The 22583-nt window shown below is 41.8% G+C and overlaps 1 protein-coding gene and 1 long non-coding RNA gene across 2 annotated transcripts; one reads left to right on the forward strand and one right to left on the reverse strand.

The window, feature by feature from the left end:
- Positions 1-1859: 1859 nt before the first annotated feature.
- Positions 1860-20813, forward strand: LOC107077661 (uncharacterized). Its single transcript, XR_001478671.2, has 5 exons — positions 1860-2139; positions 10958-11171; positions 18105-18278; positions 18501-18588; positions 19428-20813. It is a non-coding gene; the product is annotated as an uncharacterized lncRNA (long non-coding RNA).
- npy7r (neuropeptide Y receptor Y7) lies at positions 2918-13349 on the reverse strand. The gene is made up of 2 exons (XM_015349657.2): positions 13013-13349; positions 2918-7008 (listed from the first exon to the last, which is right to left on the reverse strand). The coding sequence occupies exon 2, from the start codon at positions 6970-6972 to the stop codon at positions 5836-5838; it is 1137 nt and encodes a 378-aa protein (XP_015205143.1). The 5' UTR covers positions 6973-7008; positions 13013-13349; the 3' UTR covers positions 2918-5835.
- Positions 20814-22583: the final 1770 nt, after the last annotated feature.

Raw genomic sequence — 22583 nt, forward strand, 5'->3', positions numbered from 1 at the left:
ATCGGGCCTGTTTGGTGGTTAGTAGCGTATTGATCCAAGGATCACAACCTGGGTTCGATTTCAGCTACATGGATGTTTAGCTCGTTCCATGCTCCCACAATCCTTTGTGTCCTGTGGCTCCTGTTTCGCTGTTCCTTTTGAAGGTCTCCTCCAGGTTGGCGAGGTCCGTGCCCTTAAGGATTTTGAAAAGTTGGATCAAGTCCCCACGTAATCCTCTCTGTTCAAGACTAAACATGGCTACATTGGTGTCAGGGGCGCGATTGGATAACGCTTCGCTGAGGCGAAAATTAAGCCATGGAGAGTGTAACGAACGGCCGGCATACAGGTGGTACGAGCCGGCCGCAGCGCGGTGACGGCACTGCCCTCTACTCCCCTGCCCATAGCGGAGACCCAGGTTCGATCCTGAGGTGGGGGACGAACTGGGGCAGGAGCAGCAAGGGCAGAAACCGCCATGAACCCAAAGTCGCTACAATATGTACTTTGGTACACTTTTCTCACCCTTCCATTTTTTGTACTCGTTTTAGCACTGTAATCCCCAATAATATAATATATTTCTTCAGAAGTACAGTAAAGGAGAAATTTCCACGCACGTCTGGCTTGTCCAATGTCCTCCGTGCAGTGTTAAACACTTCGTGCGTTTGATTGTCTCACGTCCTGCTTTGTCTTTAAAAAAACAATGAAGGCAGACGTGCAGTACCACGCTATACCACGAGAGGGCACGCAATAGTGTCTTTTAATAAAGCGTATTGCAAGAGCAACAATATTCTGAGTTGTAATTACATCTTACATCATAGTATTTATATGCACTTTTAAATCATCAATTATCATAAGAGCACCAGACCCCGCAATATTTATCTGTTTGTGGACTCGCAGTTACCAGCATGAAAGATAAATGGTTCTGTAGTGCCAACTGAAGTGTTTAAAATTTCAAATGAGTGGTGCACTTTCATTCCTCTCAAATATTTAGAGCGTAAATTCTATAGGAAAAAATGTCATTGATGCACAGATCTGGACCACGTTATTTGCACCGCGTTTCTGTACGAGAGAAAAAAATGTGGATCTCGTCTATTCTGGGCCCTGTTAATTAACTTTCAAAGCTGTGATTTTCTGTAATCTGGAGGTTATTGGCCCTTCACAAAATGTGCAGAATGTATTGTATAAGTAATGAATGACAGACCATTTGACCATTTGGTATGCTTTCTTATTACATAACCTATCAGGTAGGAAGATGAGCAGAATACAAGACGACCTTTGCTTATAGCGCATTTATATACTGTACAGTGCATTTTCTTGGCGACGTTGGTGCATTATAATACATCTTGCTGAATTCCTGAGGAGAAATGTAGTTAAATGCACAGGTAGAAGATATTTGACATGAGGTTTTGACTCGCAGGAAATGGCTCCTTTGTGCATGAGAGGGAAGGCCGATTGAAGTTGCTGGGAATTGCAGTAATCGCTTTACTGGTATTCTGGTCATGGGCTGAAGGGCCCGTTGTTACAGATGCAGAACTGACTCGAACTCGCTCATCTTCAGCGTCTGTCATCCGCCACTGTAACAGAAACACCGGGCAGCTATGATCCGGAATATAAAGCACCGCTCCTCTTCTTGTTAATACACAAGCAAAAAGCACAAGGGGCACACGGCCTCGCCCAGATTTTGATCGCGCCGCGACGTCGCGGCGGGAGACCGGGATGAACCCGGAGAACGAGGCGCGTACGAGGAAAATCAGCGCCCTGTCGGGTCGGGCGTCTGCACACAAGAGGGCGCTGCAGCTCGCCGTGGTGCCCTTGTGGAATCGGCCAAAAGCCGCAGCTCGCAGATGTGACCTTTGCTGTTGTTCTCCGGCGCAAGATAAATTCAGCAGCAGGATGGGTACACACAATTCTGAGAAAAACAAGATAAGCCGAAGGTCCTCCTGTCGTGTGTACCTTTTCAGTAGGCGAGTAGTTTAGTCTTTCCAAACCCCAAAATGGAGATATTTAAATGCGTTTGACTACATTGTTCGATATGAATTAAAATTATTTTAGGTGGGTAGCTGCGTCAGCATGCGTGGGCTGCAAAGGAACAAGTAAAGGTTTATTTCATGCTGAAAAGAGAAGAAAGAAAATACAACGTTTCGGCCGTGGATCCTTCTTCAGGTGTGGCCATTTATTATTTTCTTTCTACTTTCATATGATAACTTTATGTCAGAAAGGCAAATCTCTGGATGAACTGTTATGCATGCAGGTAATATAACAATGGTGATATCTTTTTTTTTTTGGTTTTCACTAGTGTATTTTAAAAGTCTTCCAAATTAACTGAAAAGAATACCTTTCTAAGGCCTTATCTCTATAAAAAGCATATAACTGTAATTAACCGGCTGCACACCTTCAAGAACACACCCTCCATGCATTTTTTTCAACCACTGCCTGCACGGTCACAGAGGAGTCAGAGCCTATCCCAGCAAGCACCAGGTGCAAGGGAGGGTCAGGCTAAGTCAGGACGCCAGTTCATTGGAGGGCACACACAGGCACAGGCACAGACGTGCACACACTCCCACCTGCGGCCAAACCAATCTACCGACTAAGTATGTTTTTGGAATGTGGGAGGAAACCCAAACAAACACAAGGAGAACATACAAACTCCATGCAAACAGCACCACAGGTGTGGAATTGAACCCAGGGCCCCAGTACTGCAAGGCAGCTATATAAACCATTGCATCACGCTTTATCATTCATTAAAATGTCATCTGTCTTATGTTGTGACTCAACCCTTGTAAGTCTACAGTAAATTCACATATCTAGGACAAAGACGGCATCTGTCTGTCTGGCTTGAAAGTAATCTCTCTGTGTATACAGGCACTCAAAATCCTTTCTTAATGAACTGACAGGGAAACACAAACATGTTCCAAAATATGATAGATGGGATTACATGTTTTAATAAGACTTTTACAACTATATTCATGACAAAATAAATGTGCGATAAGGTGACAATGCAAATTCATAAATACTTTCAGTGATGCATATCTGCTTAAAACTATTTACATTTTATTTCAAATAAAATATAAAGGTTCAGTGAACAATGTGGAGTTAAAGCATACTTGTTCACGTGCACACATTACTTCAGTATCACTGAGACAGCATGCATATTCTGGAATTAATGTTTTTGCACATCATGTTATGAACGCCTTCCAATCCCCAGCATGTGTATCTAAATATATATATAAACAGAAACATATATTTTTTGTTTTTAACAAAAGAATGAGATCAGAACACAATATAACTCCAGCCATTAACAGGTTTCTTTTTACATTAAGGAGCTCTGTTTTCATAAAAGAATCTCAACTGGATATACAAAATAGAACAAATTTAGTTTCAGAAAATACTGCTTTTGGAAAATGCCACACACTTGGGTTAGTCCTCAGAGCATGGAAATGTGTTTACTTATTCACAAACATTAAATGATTTTGCATGTCTGTGCAGAAAGAGTTTCTGCCCCACACTGTCAGCATCCCCCACAAGAACACTACTTTGCCATCTTTCCTCTCCTGCTGGCTCATTTCAGAGTGGGTTACATTCTCAGTCTGAGCAGAACATCGGCACAATTAATAATACAGCAGACTCCTGTGAATGGAATCATACACACTGTTTTCCCAGCAGCCTGTCAGGGAGCTGTGGGTGGGATGTGAACTGGCTGCCTAGATCCTCAGACCTGTATGGAATATTCCATACTGAGCTGAGAAGCCATGATTTAGGTAAGAGGTCTTTCGATCACAGTGAGAGAGGGGCCAGGCAGCTGGGCTTATGGATCTAACAGTTAGAAAAAAAATTAAAATAACATCTGCCCCCCATTCCCTCACCCGATTATTGTAGAGTAAATATATGGAGAGAAATGCCTCTTGTAATTATTACTCTGCAAAATTTGCCTCTTCATAGAAAGCCAGTGCCATCACTTTAAAAAACATGCTCCTTAGTACACCAATTTGTTTTGTTGGGTTTGTGAAAATTGACAGAACCGTAGCGTGCTGTTCCAGAATCAGAAGAATAACAATGCTTGCTTTTGTTGTAACTGATATACAGTATCTTAAATGGATGTAGTACAAAATTGCTTACTTTACTTACATGCTTCAGTGTATGAGCGAGCAGAAGTGTACATGACAAATTAAGTGTTCTGTCCTGACAAGGTTCTTAAGTAAGAGGTTATCCTCTTTTGATCATAGCAGCTATTTAAAACCATTTTTGGAAGCAATTGCAAAGTTCATTAACTATAGATGATATATCATTCAATTTAGCAAAGGTGTTTTTTCCCTTATATGTTTGTATAAAGCTTCTTAAAAAGCCTTTTCATATTTATCTAAATTCTGTTAACCTAAAACAAAAAAAATGATGATTTACTATATAAACCTAATCAGACCGGAGGAGCTGCGGAGTTACCTGCTTTCCACTTTCCGCCTAATCTTGGAGTCTTAATTAAACCGATTATTTGCATAAGAACTGAAATCATGTAGTTGCTAGGTCTAAATCCATTGCAGACTGGGATGCACTGAAAGCCCTGGAGGACTTCAACCCCTGAGACTGCACCTGTCTGTATTGAACACACATTTCCTGGGCATGGCGAGTGATGCATGTTGGGCTAATAATAGTTCTGATGCGAATTTGCTTCTCACTCCTTCATAAACATGCCGTTTCACTTGGAGACAATGCAGATGCCCATTACACCCAATCTAAAATGCTTATATACACTAACCAGCTTGTCTAATACTTTGTCTGCTTCTTAAATTAATGCTTTCTTGGTTTCTTGTGTGAACCTGGCAAGTTCCATTTCTCCTCAGGCTTCTGTCAAAGCACTTTCTTTTCTGGTTTATTTTTGTCAACAAGCAACACCACGTCTGTTGCGTTTCGACACATGCTCTAAAGTGTAAAAGACTGTAGGATCGTCCGGCCCACAAACTGAGTGACAGCTGCTACCAAGTCCAGAGAAGTCAGCACACACTCATACCAAGCTGCTATGATTAAATGACATTTGGGTTCATTATATAATAAGCTGAAGTGTGGCTGAAAACAGAGAGTTTAGCTTATGTTCTGGCAAAATATTTTTCAGAGCACATAGCTAACAGTTGGTTAATGAGATAAGGTCATGTTCCACACATAGCAGAGAGCGCTGTTTGGCTCTTCATTCGAGCAGTCTTGAAGACTATCATCCCAAGGTACTGTGATTAAATAAACGTGGCAGAAGTTTAAAAGATTGCAGAATGTAGAGACTTTCCAAAAGATAAGAATAAAAAGGCACGAAACTGAAGGCATGAGTTTCCTTCATGTCAACATAGTGCTTGCTACCAAAGACATTGTTTCAGTTTCACGTCGTTTCATGCCTGCAAGAAAAGCTTTCCAGTCAGCCCCACAGAGACGCAGAGAAATGAAGAGACAAAGCAAAGTGAAACAGGTGATCAGAAATGGAAATTCAATTAGCTTCTTAAGAAGGGAACAGTGGGGTGGAGGAAAGATTAAAAAAAACATATTGAGTGGAATAAGGTGCATGATGGAATAAAGACAAAAGGAGAAAATGAAATGACCAAATATTTACATTGAAAAGTATTGGATGTATGTAAAAAGGTTTGATTCTATCCACTGCATCTGTTTCTACGATCTGATTTGAAAGTTTTCAAAGCGTCTGTAGGATGATCTAGAAATCTACACTAGAAATCCTGGCTAAGCAACACTTGCAAACCTTTCAATGACAATTTTGTGCGGAGTAAACAGGCATATGCAAATTGCACTGAGCAGTGCTCTCTCTAATGAGGTTAAACATGACACTGTTAGCGTCAGAAGCTGCTTCTCCCATCGCTGGCATTTGGCCTACACGGCTGTGGGCCGCTGTCCGATGCTGGGTCCGGTCAGAGTCAAGGCCCGGTGAGACCGGGTCCTGAAGGACCCCTCGGGGTGGATGGTCTCGGGCTTGTGCTCGCAGCGGAAGAACATGAGGAAGCCGTTCCTGTAGTTCTTGTTCATCCAGCCGTAGAGCAGAGGGTTGGCGAAGGTGGAGCACATGGCAATAACGTGGAAGACTGTGTAGAGCAGCTTGTAGTCTTTGAACTTCATGATCAGGTCCAGGTCGCTGGCCAGCTGGAACATGTGGAAGGGCAGCCAGCACACGCCGAAAACCACCACCACCAAAGCCAGCATCTTGGTGGTCTTTCTCCGGCGGTAGACACTCTCGCTCCTGTTGCTCGGACTCACGTGGTTCTTCAGCTTGAACCAGATTCTCACGTAGGCATAGCTGATGATGCCCAAGGGCACCACGTACTGCAGGAGCAGCATGGAGAGGCTGTAGATGATCCCGTCCCGGTTGGATCCATGGGGCCACTTCTCAGAGCAGACGGCGATCTTCAGGTTTATGAAAGGGATCTCCTCGTACCTGTACTCCCGGAAGATGGCCAAGGGACTTGCTAGGATGGCCGCGGCCACCCAGGTGAGGGCTATGATGCCGAAGCTTAGGGGCTTGGAGATGCGGTGGCCCAGGTGGAAGACGATGCACCTGTGCCTCTCTAGTGCAATGACGGTCAAGGTGAGGATAGAGACATGGACGCTCAGGGCCTGGGCATAAGGCACCAGATGGCACAAAACGGCCCCGAACTTCCACTCGTCCATCAAGGTGTACACCAGCGTGAAGGGGAGACAGAGACTGTCCACCATCAGGTCTGCCAGGGCCAAGTTGGCGATGAAGAAGTTGGTGACCGTCCGCATGTTCCTGTATCGGACGATCATGTAAATGACCAGTGAGTTCCCAATCAGGCCTAGGAGGATGATGAGGGAGTAGGCCGCGATGAGGGTGATCTGTACCCCCAGGTGCTTCGTGACATCCGTGACAAAGCCGGGTTTGTGCAGGTCTGTACGGCCACTGCTCGTGCTGCCTTGATGCCATCGAGTGGACAGAGCACTGCCCGGCACCAGTGCTGCCCCCTCTGAGCTGTTTGAGAGATCCAAGGGCCCCATGACAGCAGTGGGTCACAATCCTGGGAAGCTCAGATCCTTCAAGTGAACGGAAACAAAAACAGATTTTGTAGTTATGATCATCCTTCCTTCTTAACAGTTAAGCTGTTTGCATCCATCACAGTTTTCAACACCTCTAGACATTATTTTCTGTTTTCCAGCTTTCTTTGGCGACGATGTTGCTCTATGTTTTTCTTTTTAAGAAGCACATAGAGTCCTTGCCCATTAAGCTGAGGCTTGCAGTATATGAATCATTCTCGCCGAGATTTGTGCATGCATTTGCCAAAGCAGCAGTTTTAATGCTACAGTACCCATGATGCAAGATCAGAAAAAAGGAAGGCCATGTATTTTTTATTTGTTTTATTCACAAAGTATTTTTCACAGTTAAAATTATAGACTGAGTATTAAGATATTTGCTTGGAATTTATCAAGTGCTATTTCCAAATCTGTCTGTCTGATGTTCTTTTTCTACTGGATAACTAATAGACATCGCAGACGGGAATAATTTCTTTTCATGCCTTCCTTCCTCTTCAAACAGCTTCTTACCTTGCCTTGATGTTTTTTTTAGTATAACGTATTCTGTGTGGAGGGCAGTTTTCTTTGTATTCACTGCAGATGACAGATCATCATCTAAAGATTGACTTATTTAAATACAGCATTGTTCTAAAGCTAACGTCCCTCAGCGAAGTATCCGCTATCTGTAACATGTTAATCATAATCATGAAAAGGTCAAATTCGGCAGACAATAAGAGGCAGCCAAAGACTTGATAGAAGTATTCATAATCCTTAAGGACGTTTGATGACTTCTTCAAAATGGACTGGGAAACACAAACCAGACGTTATAAGTGGAAACTACATAGGAGAGAAATTACAACTCAGAACAACCATTTTACCCAGGGGGTTTTGGGAGTATGGAACAAGCTACCCAGCCAATACCCTGGCTTCTTTCAAGACATGGCTGGATGAGATTCTGGAATCAAATAGCTACTATCAATTGGGCAAAATGGTCCTGGAATGGCCTTCTCACATCTATGGCTGTTCCTATCTTCTTATTCTTATGTTCTTTTACAAACAGTGTGTATATCGTGAGGTGGACATTTTCCATATTAAAATGAAAACCTTCCCAAACAACCTTTGGTCCTCAGACTTCAGTGTTTTGAGAACCAGTGGAAACTGCTGTTTGGTTCCATTTTCATCATGCTGGAAGAAGATGTGGGATTGGGCAGCAAAGGTTTCTTAACTTTCTGAAATTCATGTCACATCCTGTTCAAGCTGTTCCTGGAGCTCACTGAGGCCCCAGTACATTTATCTAGTTGACGGAGTTGAGGGGGTCCTAATATATTGACCAATGAGTCTGGATATAAATATATACATTAAACCTAACATGGTGAAGATCACGGACACATGGAGCATAAGGGAGAGAGACAGGCTCCCCTTCTTCTGTACCTTTATTTTATGGTCATTTCTAAATTTATAATAAATGAAGACAAACACTTGCGTTATAAAAAAAAGGAACAACATTCCTATCTCTGCATGGTGCAAGTCCGTGATATTGTTTCAATTTGCTCATCAAAAACAATTCTGCTTGCTGCCAAGCCACCTGATCTCCCGCAGTTGAGCATTGCAGTTTCCATGCAGCATGATCAAAACTCCCCTGCTCAAGAAATGGTGAGATGCAATAATAATCCATAAATTCCCGCCATTAAAACACTGAGACATTGCTAAAGTACTGGGCGTAAGTGGGAAGTATTAGTACTGTATAAGTCACGACAGATAAGCACTTCAGATGTGCAAAACATTCTTCAACCTCCTGCCTCTTTCAATTCTTCTAGTGTATCCAGCTTCAAGCAGTTGAGTGATTCAAAGTCATTTGTGGTTTTGCTGTGTGCTGTCACAAGCTGTACCTGGACTGACATTTAAGTGAAGGCGAAGTCATGGGCCACAGTGCCTAAATTGCACTGTTCTTCATCATTCCTGTCTCACTGAGGAACCTTTTAACCTCTAGGTTTGGTTTTGTAGCTTCCTTCAAGGTTGATCTGTCATAGCCCTAGTTTTAACACAGAAGGGACAAAACATCTAAAATAACACAAACATGAAAGAAAAGCATAAATGCTCTGTTTTGCTCATTGTCTGTTTTTATACTCACACGTGCTGCATGGAAAAGGGAAAGATGTGTAATTTCCAAAGCCTGAAGGACAGAGTGCAATGAACATGGGCACTTTAATCAGCAAAACTTCAGCTGCTTAAATTAAACAGTTGACACTCAGACTCTCCCTATAACTGGGGAAAGCTCTCTTCCACAGCAAAGTCTGTGAGCCAGACAGAGATTTGTACATTAAAACTCTATTAGTGCTGTTCAGGTGCCAGGTTGCCCACAGCAACATTGGACTTGTCCATAATGTGGCCGTATCATAAAGAGGAGAAAGGTATCAGTCTGAAATACGGCTTGGGTTAATGATTTCTTTAGTTATGTCTGCATGAGGGGAGAGGAGTTCAAAGAAAATGAAGCTCAAATAAGGAAAAATCTCCAGATTAGTATACTGTAGTGTAAAAAACAGAATGCAAATTTGATATTTAAGTCTTAAATGCTAAGGTGTACTTCATCTAGAGATTAAAGAGAAACTCTTCACTCTTCAGATGCTTCTGTTTGAGTGTAGGCAGTGACAATCCCCATCACCTGCGGATGTTCTAAAACACACCCCAAATACCTCACCCACATACCAATAATAATGGATAAATGGAAATAACAGCCCTATCTTTTTTTTCCTCACTTCATCCCCTACATTTTTCTGGCTTACTTGGAGAGTGCACAGGTGCACAAACGGTCTGCAGTCTTGTATGTATTGACGCTGGAATCAGTGTAAAATTACATTAACCTTGCTTACGCCCCGTACTAACACAAGGGTTCTCCAATGGTACAGAAGGCTGTTGACCTTCTTAGTACTGTCCCCCTCGTACCGTCACCCACTCATTCCTCTGTCTTCTGAAGTGAGATACTTGTGCTGTGTTAGCCGCATACATCTCACATTACCTCCTGCACCAGGAGCACAGAGGTGTCGGCGTGCAACACAAGCCCACCTGCAGTGTTGCCGGACCCTATCCACACTGACATTTCAGACTTCAGACTGACTCACTGGCTTCAGAAACACGTTGTCTCATTTTCCAGTTCAAGGAAAATTCTTTCCCTTCCCTTTTTTTTCACCTCCTCTCCAGTGCTGGAGACTCTAGTCACAATAAGAAGGGACTACTTCTGTATCAATGGAACACTTGGAAGCATTAATTTAACATGACCGATGCGGGGCTTCTGAAGGCTCACTATATGGCATTGAGAGGGATCAACGTGCCTGCTTTTTTCACTGTGTTACATCATCCCCATGTGAGATAAATTAAACAGCTTTTACAGAAGAACAGTGGTAATCTCCAGGTGTGGCACATGTGGGAATCAATATGTCATTCTCTGGTTGCCTTTTTTTCTCTCAATCGAAGTGAACAATACAGGCTGGATCACGAAGCTGGTACATCTATGCTGCAGGGTTCCGAAAGGCATAGAAACCTGAGACAGCCCTGGAAAAAGCACTTATCACGTTCTGACTGCTGAGTATCCGATTTAGTCTATTATAATGTCACTCTTATCTCCTCTGAATGGAGAACTACCTTCTTCAGATGAGGGGCTCAGACAAGAGTGGCCGAGTATTTTCAGATGATGAGAGGATAACTACCCTAAATCACTGCATAGGACTCAGAGGTCATTTGGATTAATGGGCACAGTTAAAGACAGAATGGCAGTACTGCCTCATTTTTTTTACAAAAAGAAAAAGAGTGGACTCTTTGCCTTTGTCGAACTTTTATTCAGATTTGATAGACTTGTTTGATTTTCACCTTATTTTTTATACACACAGCTTATCCTTCACTAGCCTGTAGATGAGCTAATCCGTACATGTTGCCTTCTGCACACTAACAATGTGACTTCCTGCATTTGTTTTGGTAGTGTTTCAAACATCAAAGCGCGACACACAGAAGACGTGGCCAAGACGTGAGTCTTCAGTATTTCACCTGAACACAGAGGAGTCCTTAAACCACGAGGAGGAAGGGTACCCCCAGCTGGCCCAGTGAACTCACATTCAGGACCTCCCAGTGGGTCTCTGCATGGGCTAGGAAGCCGGCACTCACTCTGAAAGGTCATTTGCTCAGCAAATTACCAGGTCAGTGTTCGTTTTCATTACCAACACCCTCCAGCTAAGAAACTAAAATATTCTCCAACACGGCAAGCTCTGATGAACAAGAAAGCCAGCTGATTAGGAGTCTTCCTTTCTGTCCAAATGAAAACTAAGTAAAACTGTCACTTGTCACAGTAGTGAGGTGACTAGGATATGAGCAATTAGCAGACTTGGTCTAAAGTTAAAGTAAAGGCAATGCAGCACCACTAGACAAATAGGAAGGAGACCCGCTGTCCTTTCAGGTTTGTAAAAAAAAAAGGCCTGACTGTTGTATTAATTCTGGATTTTTGTGACTGTGCAATTTTAATGCATCACAAGCAAAGCATGATTTCAAAATAGATCATCTGCTTTTTTTCTCAATTTTTTTGTTGTTACTATTAAAGGTCTCAATTAATCCGGTACGCTATGGTTCACAGACTGGAAAAAAGGCATTACTGCTATTTATTTTTAAAGCTTGTTCAGACCAGTACAGTAGCTTTGAGGTTCGCACAATTATTATGATTGCTGTTACATATTTCCACTGCACCTCTATTGAAAACAAATCACCAGAGGGGGAACAAACACAATTAGAGGTAAATGGATGAAAGTTTGGATAATTTCTGTTTTCAAAATCTGCTACAGGGAATGGTTATGCCCCTTATTCGTAGTGATTAAAAGATATTGCCATGGGAACCGTGAGTTCAGGAAGCAGAAACCTCTGAGATCACGTTGACCTTCTGCTCACTGTTCACGTTCGGAGCGAAGGTAACGCAAAGGCTTGTGGAAAAAAAAGTCAATCAAAAGCTCCAGTATTTGTGTGTGTGAGCACTATGCTTACTGAAGAGCAGTGTAAAAATGTTATATCTATCGTTCGGCCTTTTTTTTTTTGTTTTTAAAGAACATTTCCAGAAAAAGAAGGATGCCGGTTCGCGTCTCAACAGTAATCCTCGTCATTCCTATTCCATCAGAAGAGCACAGCGCCACAGTTCACTGCACAAGGCATAAGAGCTTTCAGATACAGAATTGTGCTAAACCCGATTCCGTCTGTAATTGCTATAATTTTAATTAGTTGAATAAGCGTGGGAAGGTCCTTTTGATATTATAGCTGTGGGGATACTTGCGTGCCTGGTAGGTGAGACACTTTTCGTCAAGTCCCAGTGTACTATATTTTAACTGCGGTTTATAACACAACAAAAAGCAAAGTTTCCTCTGTTTTACCACTCTTTCATATATGACAGAAGTCCCCGGGTGTATGGGTGGATATTGATGAAGCGCCTCAGTGTTTGTCACTAACTGAACAGCACCAAGGACAGAAACCGGGTGCATAACGTGTTTTGAAGACGCTCGCCAATCTTCATCACTACGTGAACAGCACCACGGACAGCTACCTGAGCTGCTGGAAATCGGATGCACGTAAAATTACCGCAGGAACTGTTCAGTTTTATTTTTAACTTAAAAGAAAAATAAGTTTTCAGGAGCCCCCACAACAGCAATTGAATAGAAGTAAATTAGTGGCATGCACAAATAGCAATGCATCACAGGAAAAATGAGATCCAAACTACCCTCTTCAACAACAACAACAAAACAACCGGATTGAAAAGTATGCTTAGCATCGTCGACTTGTTGGAGTATTATTCTGTTTTATTCATCTACACTAGAATAAATACATTATATAAAAATACGCATCTTCAGCGTATTTTTCGCTATGATGCGTTTCATTTAATTTTTAAACAACATAACACAATTAAATGAAACAGTGATCTTCCACTTATCCAAATATAATATCAGTAAAAGCTGCGCAGCAGTTCGTCTCTATATTTCTTGAAAGCAATGCACGGTGAACTTACCCGATTTCTCCTCAACCGGCTGGATCTGCAGAAGATGTATATGTGGGAATATCAATATGAAATTCCGCGCAGCAAGTCGGAATCGTGTCTCTCACATTTCGAACGACTTTCAAGAGCCCTAAAGTACGCCTTCTCTTTCACGGCGGTATTTTAGGGGGATGAAGACACCTGCTGTTTCGATATTGAAGCTGAAGCTGTGCCGGGGTACAGCAGGTGTCGGGAGGAGCACGGAGACTTCAGAAAGCGCGAGTCTGTCGACTGGCGCCCGTCAGTGAGACTGGCTCTGCTAGTCTGGAGCTGCGCGGGTTTCGCCCACCGCTGTCAGGTGCGGTCGGGAATAAAGCACATCTCTCTATCACATGGAATAAACCGGATTTCATGAACCTATCCACATAATTTAAAACAGAACCGCCCACCGCACGGAGACATCTAACAAACTGCGAAAGGGCAGTAGTGCACGTGCACGAGCCCAACCTGGAGTCGTAATAGATGCAATTTAGTAGTCTTTTAGCAATTTAACTAACTTTAATCATTAACTTAGAAGAGTATTGAATAGCATCCGTACGTAAAAGCAAAGGGTCTTTTTTTCCAACCGTCAGCACTACATTCCATAAACGTATACATCTTTTATGTATTTCTGCTACTCGACATGAAAAGTCTGAAGTCTTTTTTTTTTATCGGTAACGTTGAATGGTTCCGTTATTCAAGTGATGAAATAGGCTGTCAATGAGCCCCCGAGAGAAATAATCGTGCGTGTCAAATCAAGGCTGAAACCCGACGTGGGATTGTGTAACTAGCCTTTAAGCGGTGCAGCTCAAAAATAAAGTTGATCATTTATTTAGACTATACATTTCTGAGACTCCCAGAAGGTTTTCGTGTCCGCGGAGTCCTGTTGACTAGATGATGGGCACACTGTCAATTGGCTCAGAAATCCCCACCGCACAGTTAAGATTTCAGGTGAATATTCCCGTCAGCCGATGAAATTCAATTACAACGCACACAGAGCACAAGTGCAAATGGACGATTCAGCTACAGTACGCTTGGAGTGAAGGTAGGACTCTTCACGACCGTCTGCCTCAGGCCCTGCAAGTCGCCCTCCAGGTTTTGTGTCTTCGTGAAAATACTGGTTCTGCGTCAAGACCGCCTACTTCAAAACGCACTGTAGGAGCTGGGTTTTCTAATGTTTCTAATGAGCTCCATTTAAGTATCCAAAATAAATAGATACGTAAAGACATTTCTATCGCATAATAATAAGTCGCATCTATTTGGATGTAAACGTGTATGTTCAAAAATTAAAAGGTGTACAGGAGCAACATCATATTGGCTTCAAATAATGGGTTTGGATTTTACCCATCTGTTATTTACAATGATATAAAAGAGTGAAACCGGGGGAAGGCGTTCATTCAGTGGCGCTCTGCGCTGCAGGGCACTCTGACAACCCAGACCGGGATCCCAGCACCATGCGATAATGCCGTGCAACCCAAGCGATCTCTTACTTTTCTGTAATCCAGCTAAACAATAGATTGACTGTTTCATCAGGAAAACCCAGCGTAAAGTGCGACAAATACCCCAGGTCGCTGGGAGGGCTCTGTAGTTTGTTTTTCATTTTAAATGAACTCGTGGGACGGGTGGAAAGCTTTTGTCTCTCGTGTTAAAGATATGACTGATGCTACTGTACATAAATCAACGTCTTCCTCTTCGGGCTCCGAAGTCCAGTTAGGGACCGATGTGTTTAAATTGGAAATGCCATTAAAATATTTTGTACATGTTTGAGCGCCCGAGATTTATCGGAACACCTTTGCTGCAGCAGATGTTATCGAGGCCCCATCTCACCACGGAGGTTTATGATCTAAGGGGCGAATTTTCCCTTTAACGAGAAGAAATGTCAAGTCAGAGCCGGCTGCCCGAGAGCAACTCTTTCCATCAGCACCGACCTTCCAACTTCATGTCAACCTCGGAAATCATTTCGGGTTTTTTTCCAGCTCGGCAGACTTCTGCAAAGACCTGTTTAAAAGAGAAACCACTGCCAGTCATTTTAGAAGAACTGTGCAGCGGAATAATGCTTTTTCTAAAATTGCATTGACAGATCCTCATGGATTATTTATCTCTGACCACAGTTATGGTCTGACAATAATGTGGAAAAAAGTAGTAATGCAAAACTGAATTACTGCAGTGAAAGTGATTGAACTAATCGATGCAACAGCGGTACGTTTCAACATGTAACTTAAGAGCAGGTTGAAATTTTTTTATGCGCGTCTTCCACCTACTTTTTTACTGTATGTCTTACACAATACCAGCTGATCTTGTGTTCAAAGCCAGTCTCTCAGATCTCAAACGTGTTTCTACTTTGGAGAGCCCAGGGTTTAAAACACAACTTAAAAGTCAAACCTGTCAGTGGGTGAAATCTGGAAGCAATTGTAAGTTAAACTAATTGAACTAGTAGTAAACTGTTCAAGAAGTGAATCTCACACTTAAGACTGTGGACTTTTCTCAAGCAAATGTTTTAATTGCTCAGGATATGTGTGAGCCTCACTCATCTTGTATTGTAAGAGCACAGCCAATGTGACTGATGACTCTCTCAGTGAGAATAGTACGGCATCAAATACAGCATTAATCTCCAGTGAGCAACAGCAGAGGAGTGGGTGGTGCTTGGTTTGGAGAATGGTTAGGGCTCTGGGCCTTTTTCTGGTAGGTTCCCTGATGGGACACTGCTGTTGTACTCTCAAGCAAGTAACTTAATTCATCAATAAAACCCCCAGCTGTATAAAGGATAAGAGCATCAAAAACATAAAGTAAAAAACTGTTCTAAGAGTTTAATAAAAAAAGAGAAAAGTGGATCTTAGACTCTGTGAGCAGGTATGCCCTGTCTCAGAGTTGTATTTCCCAGATTTGTTTCTTGTTAGCACCAAAAAAGGTACAGATCAAAAGTTAAATACAGAAATCGTGTACTGTTGGTATCGTTTTTCCTTTTCAGTCTTCAGCATTACCCCTCGAACGCAGTTATTAAAAAAGTACCTTGAAGCTTTGCAAGGATAGAGAACAGATTTTCATGCTGTGCTTAATCATGCCAATCTCTCCTGCTGCTGCTGTTGTGCAAAACGCCAAGAGGGGGCATTGGGAAGGTAGAAGACAAGCAGTAGTATTCGTGGCACATCAGAATATGCTAGAAGCGGATGTGAATGTGGCCGTTCTTTACTGAATCCCATTGTTTTGAGTAGGTAAATGGTGATCCTAGGTTTCACTGACAGAGTTTGCATGTCCTTGCAGATATATGTGACTTTGAACCAATCAATATGAGTGTTTACTGTGGTAACCACATAGTATGTTCATGGTTTTCCCATGTCTTTAAAATGTATTTACTTTGCTTTGTCCTGGTGTGCCATGGTTCATTTCATTCTGGCCTATCACTGTATGTATCACTTTGCTTTCGCCATGATTTCACAAATTTGCTATACTGTGCTGGGCTCCACTTCCATAAATGCTTATAAGGGGATAGTTAATAACGTTTCTATTAAAAAAAATGAACTGCGATTATTTTAATTATTTCTCTTGATGATTAATGTTGTGTCAAGACCCAGCCTCACCAAAATTCTCTGCACGAAACACAGTTAGGAACCTTCTACTGAGCTTCCTCTGGTCCATCAGTATTCAAGAAAACAATCACTGTAATGGAGCGGGAAATTAAAACAAAACTCTTCCCTCCAGCCTCTGCAGACAGATGGTGGCACTGCAGAACACCTCTCTACCTTTCAGTGATCTGTTGTTTTCTGTTATTAAATCCATCTCTCTTCCTTATTATTCTTGCTTTTCACATTTAGAGAAGACTTATAACGCAAGATAATGCCTATTGCATGATGCACACACAGTACGTTTTCATGCTGTTCCGGTCTCTTCACATATTTATCCATGGACACACTGCCAGGTTAGACAGAATTATGATCTGCTCATTCCAAGAGAAAGCAAACAACAAGAGGTAAATCCTGGTAACAGGCAAACCCTTTAGGGCCTTCATGTTGTAAAACTGGAATTCTTAAAGCTGTAGCTGAAATCCAGTGGAACAGACAACTCAGTCAGTCAGAGATTAGGAGATCTCTCTGCCTTTCTCAGCACTATCTCGAGCCAATTTCACTCCTGTCTGCTCCATTGAAAGCCAATTTAGATCCAGCAGGCAAGATCTGTAATGATGACCACTGAAGCCAGCAGAGAGGAATACAGTCACCCATCTTATTAAAAACCTTCCTCTCAGTTTAAATATAAAAGTTCCCATCACCTACTCGATGTAGCCAGGGTAAACAAACAACAACAAAGAAAGGTATAAATCTTATCGTCGCAGGACAGACTCAAAGTAAGTGAGTTCCAGTTAAAAATGGACTGGTAAAAAAGTTTACTTTTGGAAATAAATATAGATTTTCAATAAAAGGCGATGGGTGAGTGAACAATTTTCTATCTATTCTATCTCAGAGCTCTGTGAACTGAAGCCTAACCAGGCAGGCACAGGGCACAGGGAAGGACAGCGCCCCAGACAGACACACATGTGCACAGCTGGTAATTTACAGACATCAATTAACCTAGACAGCAGGTCTTCCGCATATGGAAGGAAACTGGGGCACAGTAGTGTTTGTGTTAGGGGTAGTGTTTAAAATATGTTGTACTTTGATCTTGGAATGTTGGATAAGAGTTTAGTGTTCATTCACTTCATTCGTGATGTCGGTGTCCTAAAAAGTATCAGAAGGGTTGAAACAGTTCCTCACTTAACTTTACACAAAGTGTAATGTTGAATCATAATCCTCAAAAACAGAACAAATGGAAGTATATATCTAGATCAGAAATCAGAAAGCGAAGGTCAATAATTAATAATAGGACTAAAGCAAACCCCTGAGCTAGATCAAGACTAGAGATTAGACTCTGATATTTCTTCCACCAGAGTTTTGTTCGGAATGATCTGACATGGCATTCCTTTTCTCTTATTTTTGCACAATTCATACTATGCTCTTTATTTCAGTGGCAGAATTTGCAGAAGAAGCTGACAAGTTTTTTTAATTTAGTGTCTGAGTTTCATGTATTGTGTCCTCCTTTATCTCCTTTGACATAGGCTTCACATATTCTGCCATGGAAAATGAGACGATAATTGGCACAGAAAACGAAGACCCCGAGCAGGAGACTAAATTACCTATTAAGCAAGATGTGGTATGCACTCTGGATAAGGAGCAAAGATTCCAGTAATGACGGTGCTCCTTTCTACCCTCCTCAAACTCAGGATTACCCAGTGAGCTGCTGCATTTTAACCTCTGCATGCCACTCTGGGGCTGTTAATTTTATTTTCTAGTTCTATGAATTACTGGCCTACACTGCAGAACTGAGTCTGATAATATGGTGTCAGTATTAATTCTTTTAAGTGTACCAAATGACCCCTTTCTTTTTTAATGGCATTAAGAAAGAATTCCTTTTTTTGTACTGTGGGGTGTCAATAATTGTATCTTTATTCCAGAAGTGGGAGTTCAGAACGATTTTATAGAGATAACAGTGACTGAAAAAGAGACAGTACTACTTCACTTTGTAAGACACAGCGCCATTTTGTAAGTAACTGCATAAATAAGAAGGAATGATGCTCTCACACACAAGTAACAAACACTTACTGTATTTCAACCTGTATAGTTTATAAAGGAAGAGTCAGTGAAGCATGTGGTACTGTAGTCACATGACTCCAATGTGCTATTGACACACAATTGACTGACATGCATTAAAAATGATACTAATGCTACTGATTCCAGTACTCACTCATACCTGATTTTCTTGGCTAGTGCTGGTGTAGCTTCTGCACTTGTTCTTCAGTTGCTTTACTGATTGAGGAATCCATATAGGGGAAATACTGAGGATTTCCAGCAGATCCAACTGCTTCTCAATCATTTCGTTGCCACCTGGCACTTGGGTGGTGCTGGGCCGAGCCCGGCCAGCCCAAATGCCCAATTGAAAAGTTGTAACCCCCCCCTTAGACGAGCTGATTCCTGTCCCTGTTCTCTGTGCAAGAAGCCTCCTCCACCCCAGCCGGTGAAGTTAGATAATGAGAGATGAGTCCAGTGTAAATGGGATCAGGAAAAGCATGAGAGTACCTGGCTCCCTCAAATGGCATATTAGGCACACTTGCCAACCAGCCTCAGCCCTGAGCCTTTGTTTCCTAGACAATTCTGAATTACACCGCAGACGCAGTGAATTGCTCAGATTTCTTCCATCCTCCCCCTCCTTCGCTTTTTTGGCTAGAGCCAATTTACTTTTCAGGCTCTATAAAAAAAAATCCAATTCAAATTTCAAGTCACATCTTTACAGCTTTGTGACAACTGGGATTTATGAATAACAGTCGCCTTTTCTTTCTCTCTCTCTCTCTATCCCCTTTTCCTCGGGGGAATGCATTCAGCAGGTGTTTCTCCGCTCCTGGAGCCAGAAGGACTGGGCTTGGCATCGCTGGCCATCTTTGGTTTCACTCGCTGCCTTCCCAGTGAGGATTCCCAAGGTCCGGTTGGGATAATCGTTCACAGGCACTTCTCCGGTCACGGCGAATTTAGCCTTCTGCCAGGCGTCAAATCAGTCAAAAAAGCCGGCGTGGCAGGGATGTGAGCCAGCTATCTCTGGGCTCACCTTGTGGATCTTGTCATTTCAGCGTGTGGAGCAAATTGCAGAGCCCTAGAGAATGTACAAACAGTCTAGATAAATGTTATTCAATAATGTACTTTGAATAACTGCTGTGGAAAATGTTCACAGCTTCAGGAGGATGCTTTTCTGTGCTCTTAACAGGATCCCAAAGATAGAGTTCTAGTCTTTTGGCATTGCTGTTGAATGTATTTTTTTTCTTCATTTGGTTTACTATGCCATTATTTGCTCCCCTGACCCATTAGTGGAACAGACAAACTGGTAAACTCTGGGTAGCTGATAAAACAAGTTCTGTGGGTTGCAAGCTAAAAGTCTGAAGAACGCCATTAACCAAATTGAGATGCATGAGCACTCTACATTATAGAGTCAACGCTAACATTTACATACCCCAAATTGATCTGATTATTATTTTTATTTTAAATGTTATTAAAATTAACTTACACTTATGGAATCAAAGCCAATTCCATTCTTTGCAATTGCTTGTGACATTGACATGGCGAGATAATGTGACAACAGCATGATTACATTCTTCATGGGTGAAGGGCTGAACTAAACATATTATGGAAAGCAACAGAGAGACCAGAAACATGAGGAAGAGAAACTGGAGACAAATGAACGCTGATACTGTATAACTGATCGAAAGGTCTTGACACAGAAACTTAAGAGGCTCTCTCACAGAAGGCTAATAGCTGGGCCTGATCATAATTTAATTGTTCAGTTTGCTGAAGCAGGTAGATGAAGAGATCCAATTAGTAGCGCATGGGGCCTGTCATTGAGGTACACAGGTATCTGAGCACTTGAACTGACAAATCAGCTCTTAAATAGTGTTGAAGATACTTTAAAATTGCATCCCCTGCAGAGAGTATTTTGTTACTTAGATTAAGAACTCACAGAGTCTACCATTCAGAGATACAGAGATAACATAACATATTTATGTATCTTTAGCAAAAGTACCTCTAATACCTATTGGATAATTCAGGAAAGACAGCTGAATGATCTTTGAGATCAGCTAATTTTGTAACTCTTCACCTTGTCTGTTGGGATCATTTTCTTTTTCAGCCAAGAAAGATACATTCAGCTGACATATGCTCATCTCTCATACAGAAGAGGCTTAACAAGCAATTTCCAGGTTTCTGTTGTCATGTTCCCTATATTATCACCTCTGATGAAGCCCCTGATGTGCTTGTTTACTTATGAAAAAGGTCACAGTTCCTATTGCCTGTTTAACTTATTTTGCAAACACGTTGTAAATCACAATCTAGCTAGGTTAATGCCTTTCTACCTATATTCATGGCACATGTCTTACATTACGAAAGACAAAAACAATAGATGTAGGAGCTATAGACATAATCATTCAAACACAAGAGAGGTTACAAACCAGAGGAGCCTGTTTGGCCCATCAAGAGCATTTGATAGTTAATATTTCATTGATCCAAAGATTTCATCCAGCTGTTTCTTGAAAGACGCCATGACATCAGCTTCAACCACATGGATGGGCAGCTTGTTCCATATTATATGATGAGATGAGAAGTCAGTGTTTGCATTAGGATGAGATTCAAGGTCTTTGCTGAAGTTTATAGCCCTGCGCTGTTGGAGAGCTGGGGAGACAGGACCATGAAGAGCCACGCCTTTGCACATCTCCTCTGATGCCCTTTCCTTCTATGAGGAAGATTCATACAATCCAATAACAATGCTCTGTGGCAGGGAGGGAGTTAGAAATAGGACTGCATGGATTAAAATGCAAAAGGAACAGCTCAGTATGTGAAGATTCGCTCTTTCCTCCAAAAAAGAATTGTGTCTAAATGGACATTCAATATGCATTCTAAATCTTATTGCGTTCTGTGCATCAAGACGGGCCTGATTGTATTTATTTAATGGATCACCGTTTCAGGTTTAGAACAGCAACAAGTTACGGAAAGCTAAATTTTTTTTCCTGTGTTTGGAACTCTTAAACAGGATGAAACAATTAGCTGACTGTCTGACACTGTTTAAGACAGAATGTTTTAGACCAGATTTACAGTTTCCATGCAGCGCTAAGGTTTCCATGGAGATTGATAATGAAGGTTTTTTTAAAAAAATAATTGACTGGATTTCATGACTTCATGCCCCAGGGCACTAACTTCTGTTTGCATAAAAAAAAACTATTTGATTTCAGGGTTTTTTTCTGCTTCAGAAAAAATACACATTCAGATGAAAACTCTTCCTCTGTGGTTAATGTAGAACGTATTAAAGGAGATTGACTCAGGAATGAGGGAATGTTAAAACAATCTGTACTTTAGTATTAAACTCAAAATAATAAAAAGGTAAGAAAATAAAACCATGCCCCGGTAAGTCCACTATGTAACAGATAGAAGTGTAGTAGAGTAAAAACCTAAGAGTGTGTTTGTCTATGAATTTATGCTGCACAGAGACACTGTACTGTATGTGTGGTAAACCTTCAGGCAATGTCTAATCAGCATCTTTGATGTTGGACTTTTCTTTTCATGAGGAGGACTAGTCAGGTACTGTCAGTCGCACCATGTACTGTACCTTCTTGAAGATAACTGGCTTTGTAGATGTTGGAAACCTGGGGTAATAACTGACCAGCAGTACAGTCTGATAGTATCTAGAGCAGTGTTTCTCACACCTGCACCCAGAGTGGTCCAAATGGGCCTGTAATCACTGTGCCTGATTAAACTGGTAACTGGTCTGCTTGCTGGTTTAGTGTTTTTTCAGCACCAAGTCCTTACTCCCTGTGGAACCACTAACGTACAGTAGATAAAAATAGGTGCTGTGGACTGGTCTTGAAGAGAACGTAGGTCATGTTACAGGTGGGGGGTTACGAAATGGAGAAATATTAGGAAATGACCAAGCAGATTAGTCAATACGTGAAATAAATAATTAAATCCCCCACTTGTAAGGATTTCTGCCAAGAATATACCCGAGT

Source organism: Lepisosteus oculatus, chromosome 11 (assembly GCF_040954835.1).
Source record: "Lepisosteus oculatus isolate fLepOcu1 chromosome 11, fLepOcu1.hap2, whole genome shotgun sequence".
In the NCBI taxonomy this organism is placed as follows: Eukaryota; Metazoa; Chordata; class Actinopteri; order Semionotiformes; family Lepisosteidae; genus Lepisosteus; species Lepisosteus oculatus.

Excerpts from the sequence above, each read along its gene's own strand:
- npy7r (XM_015349657.2), bottom strand. The coding sequence starts at position 6,972 with ATGGGGCCCTTGGATCTCTCAAACAGCTCAGAGGGGGCAGCACTGGTG.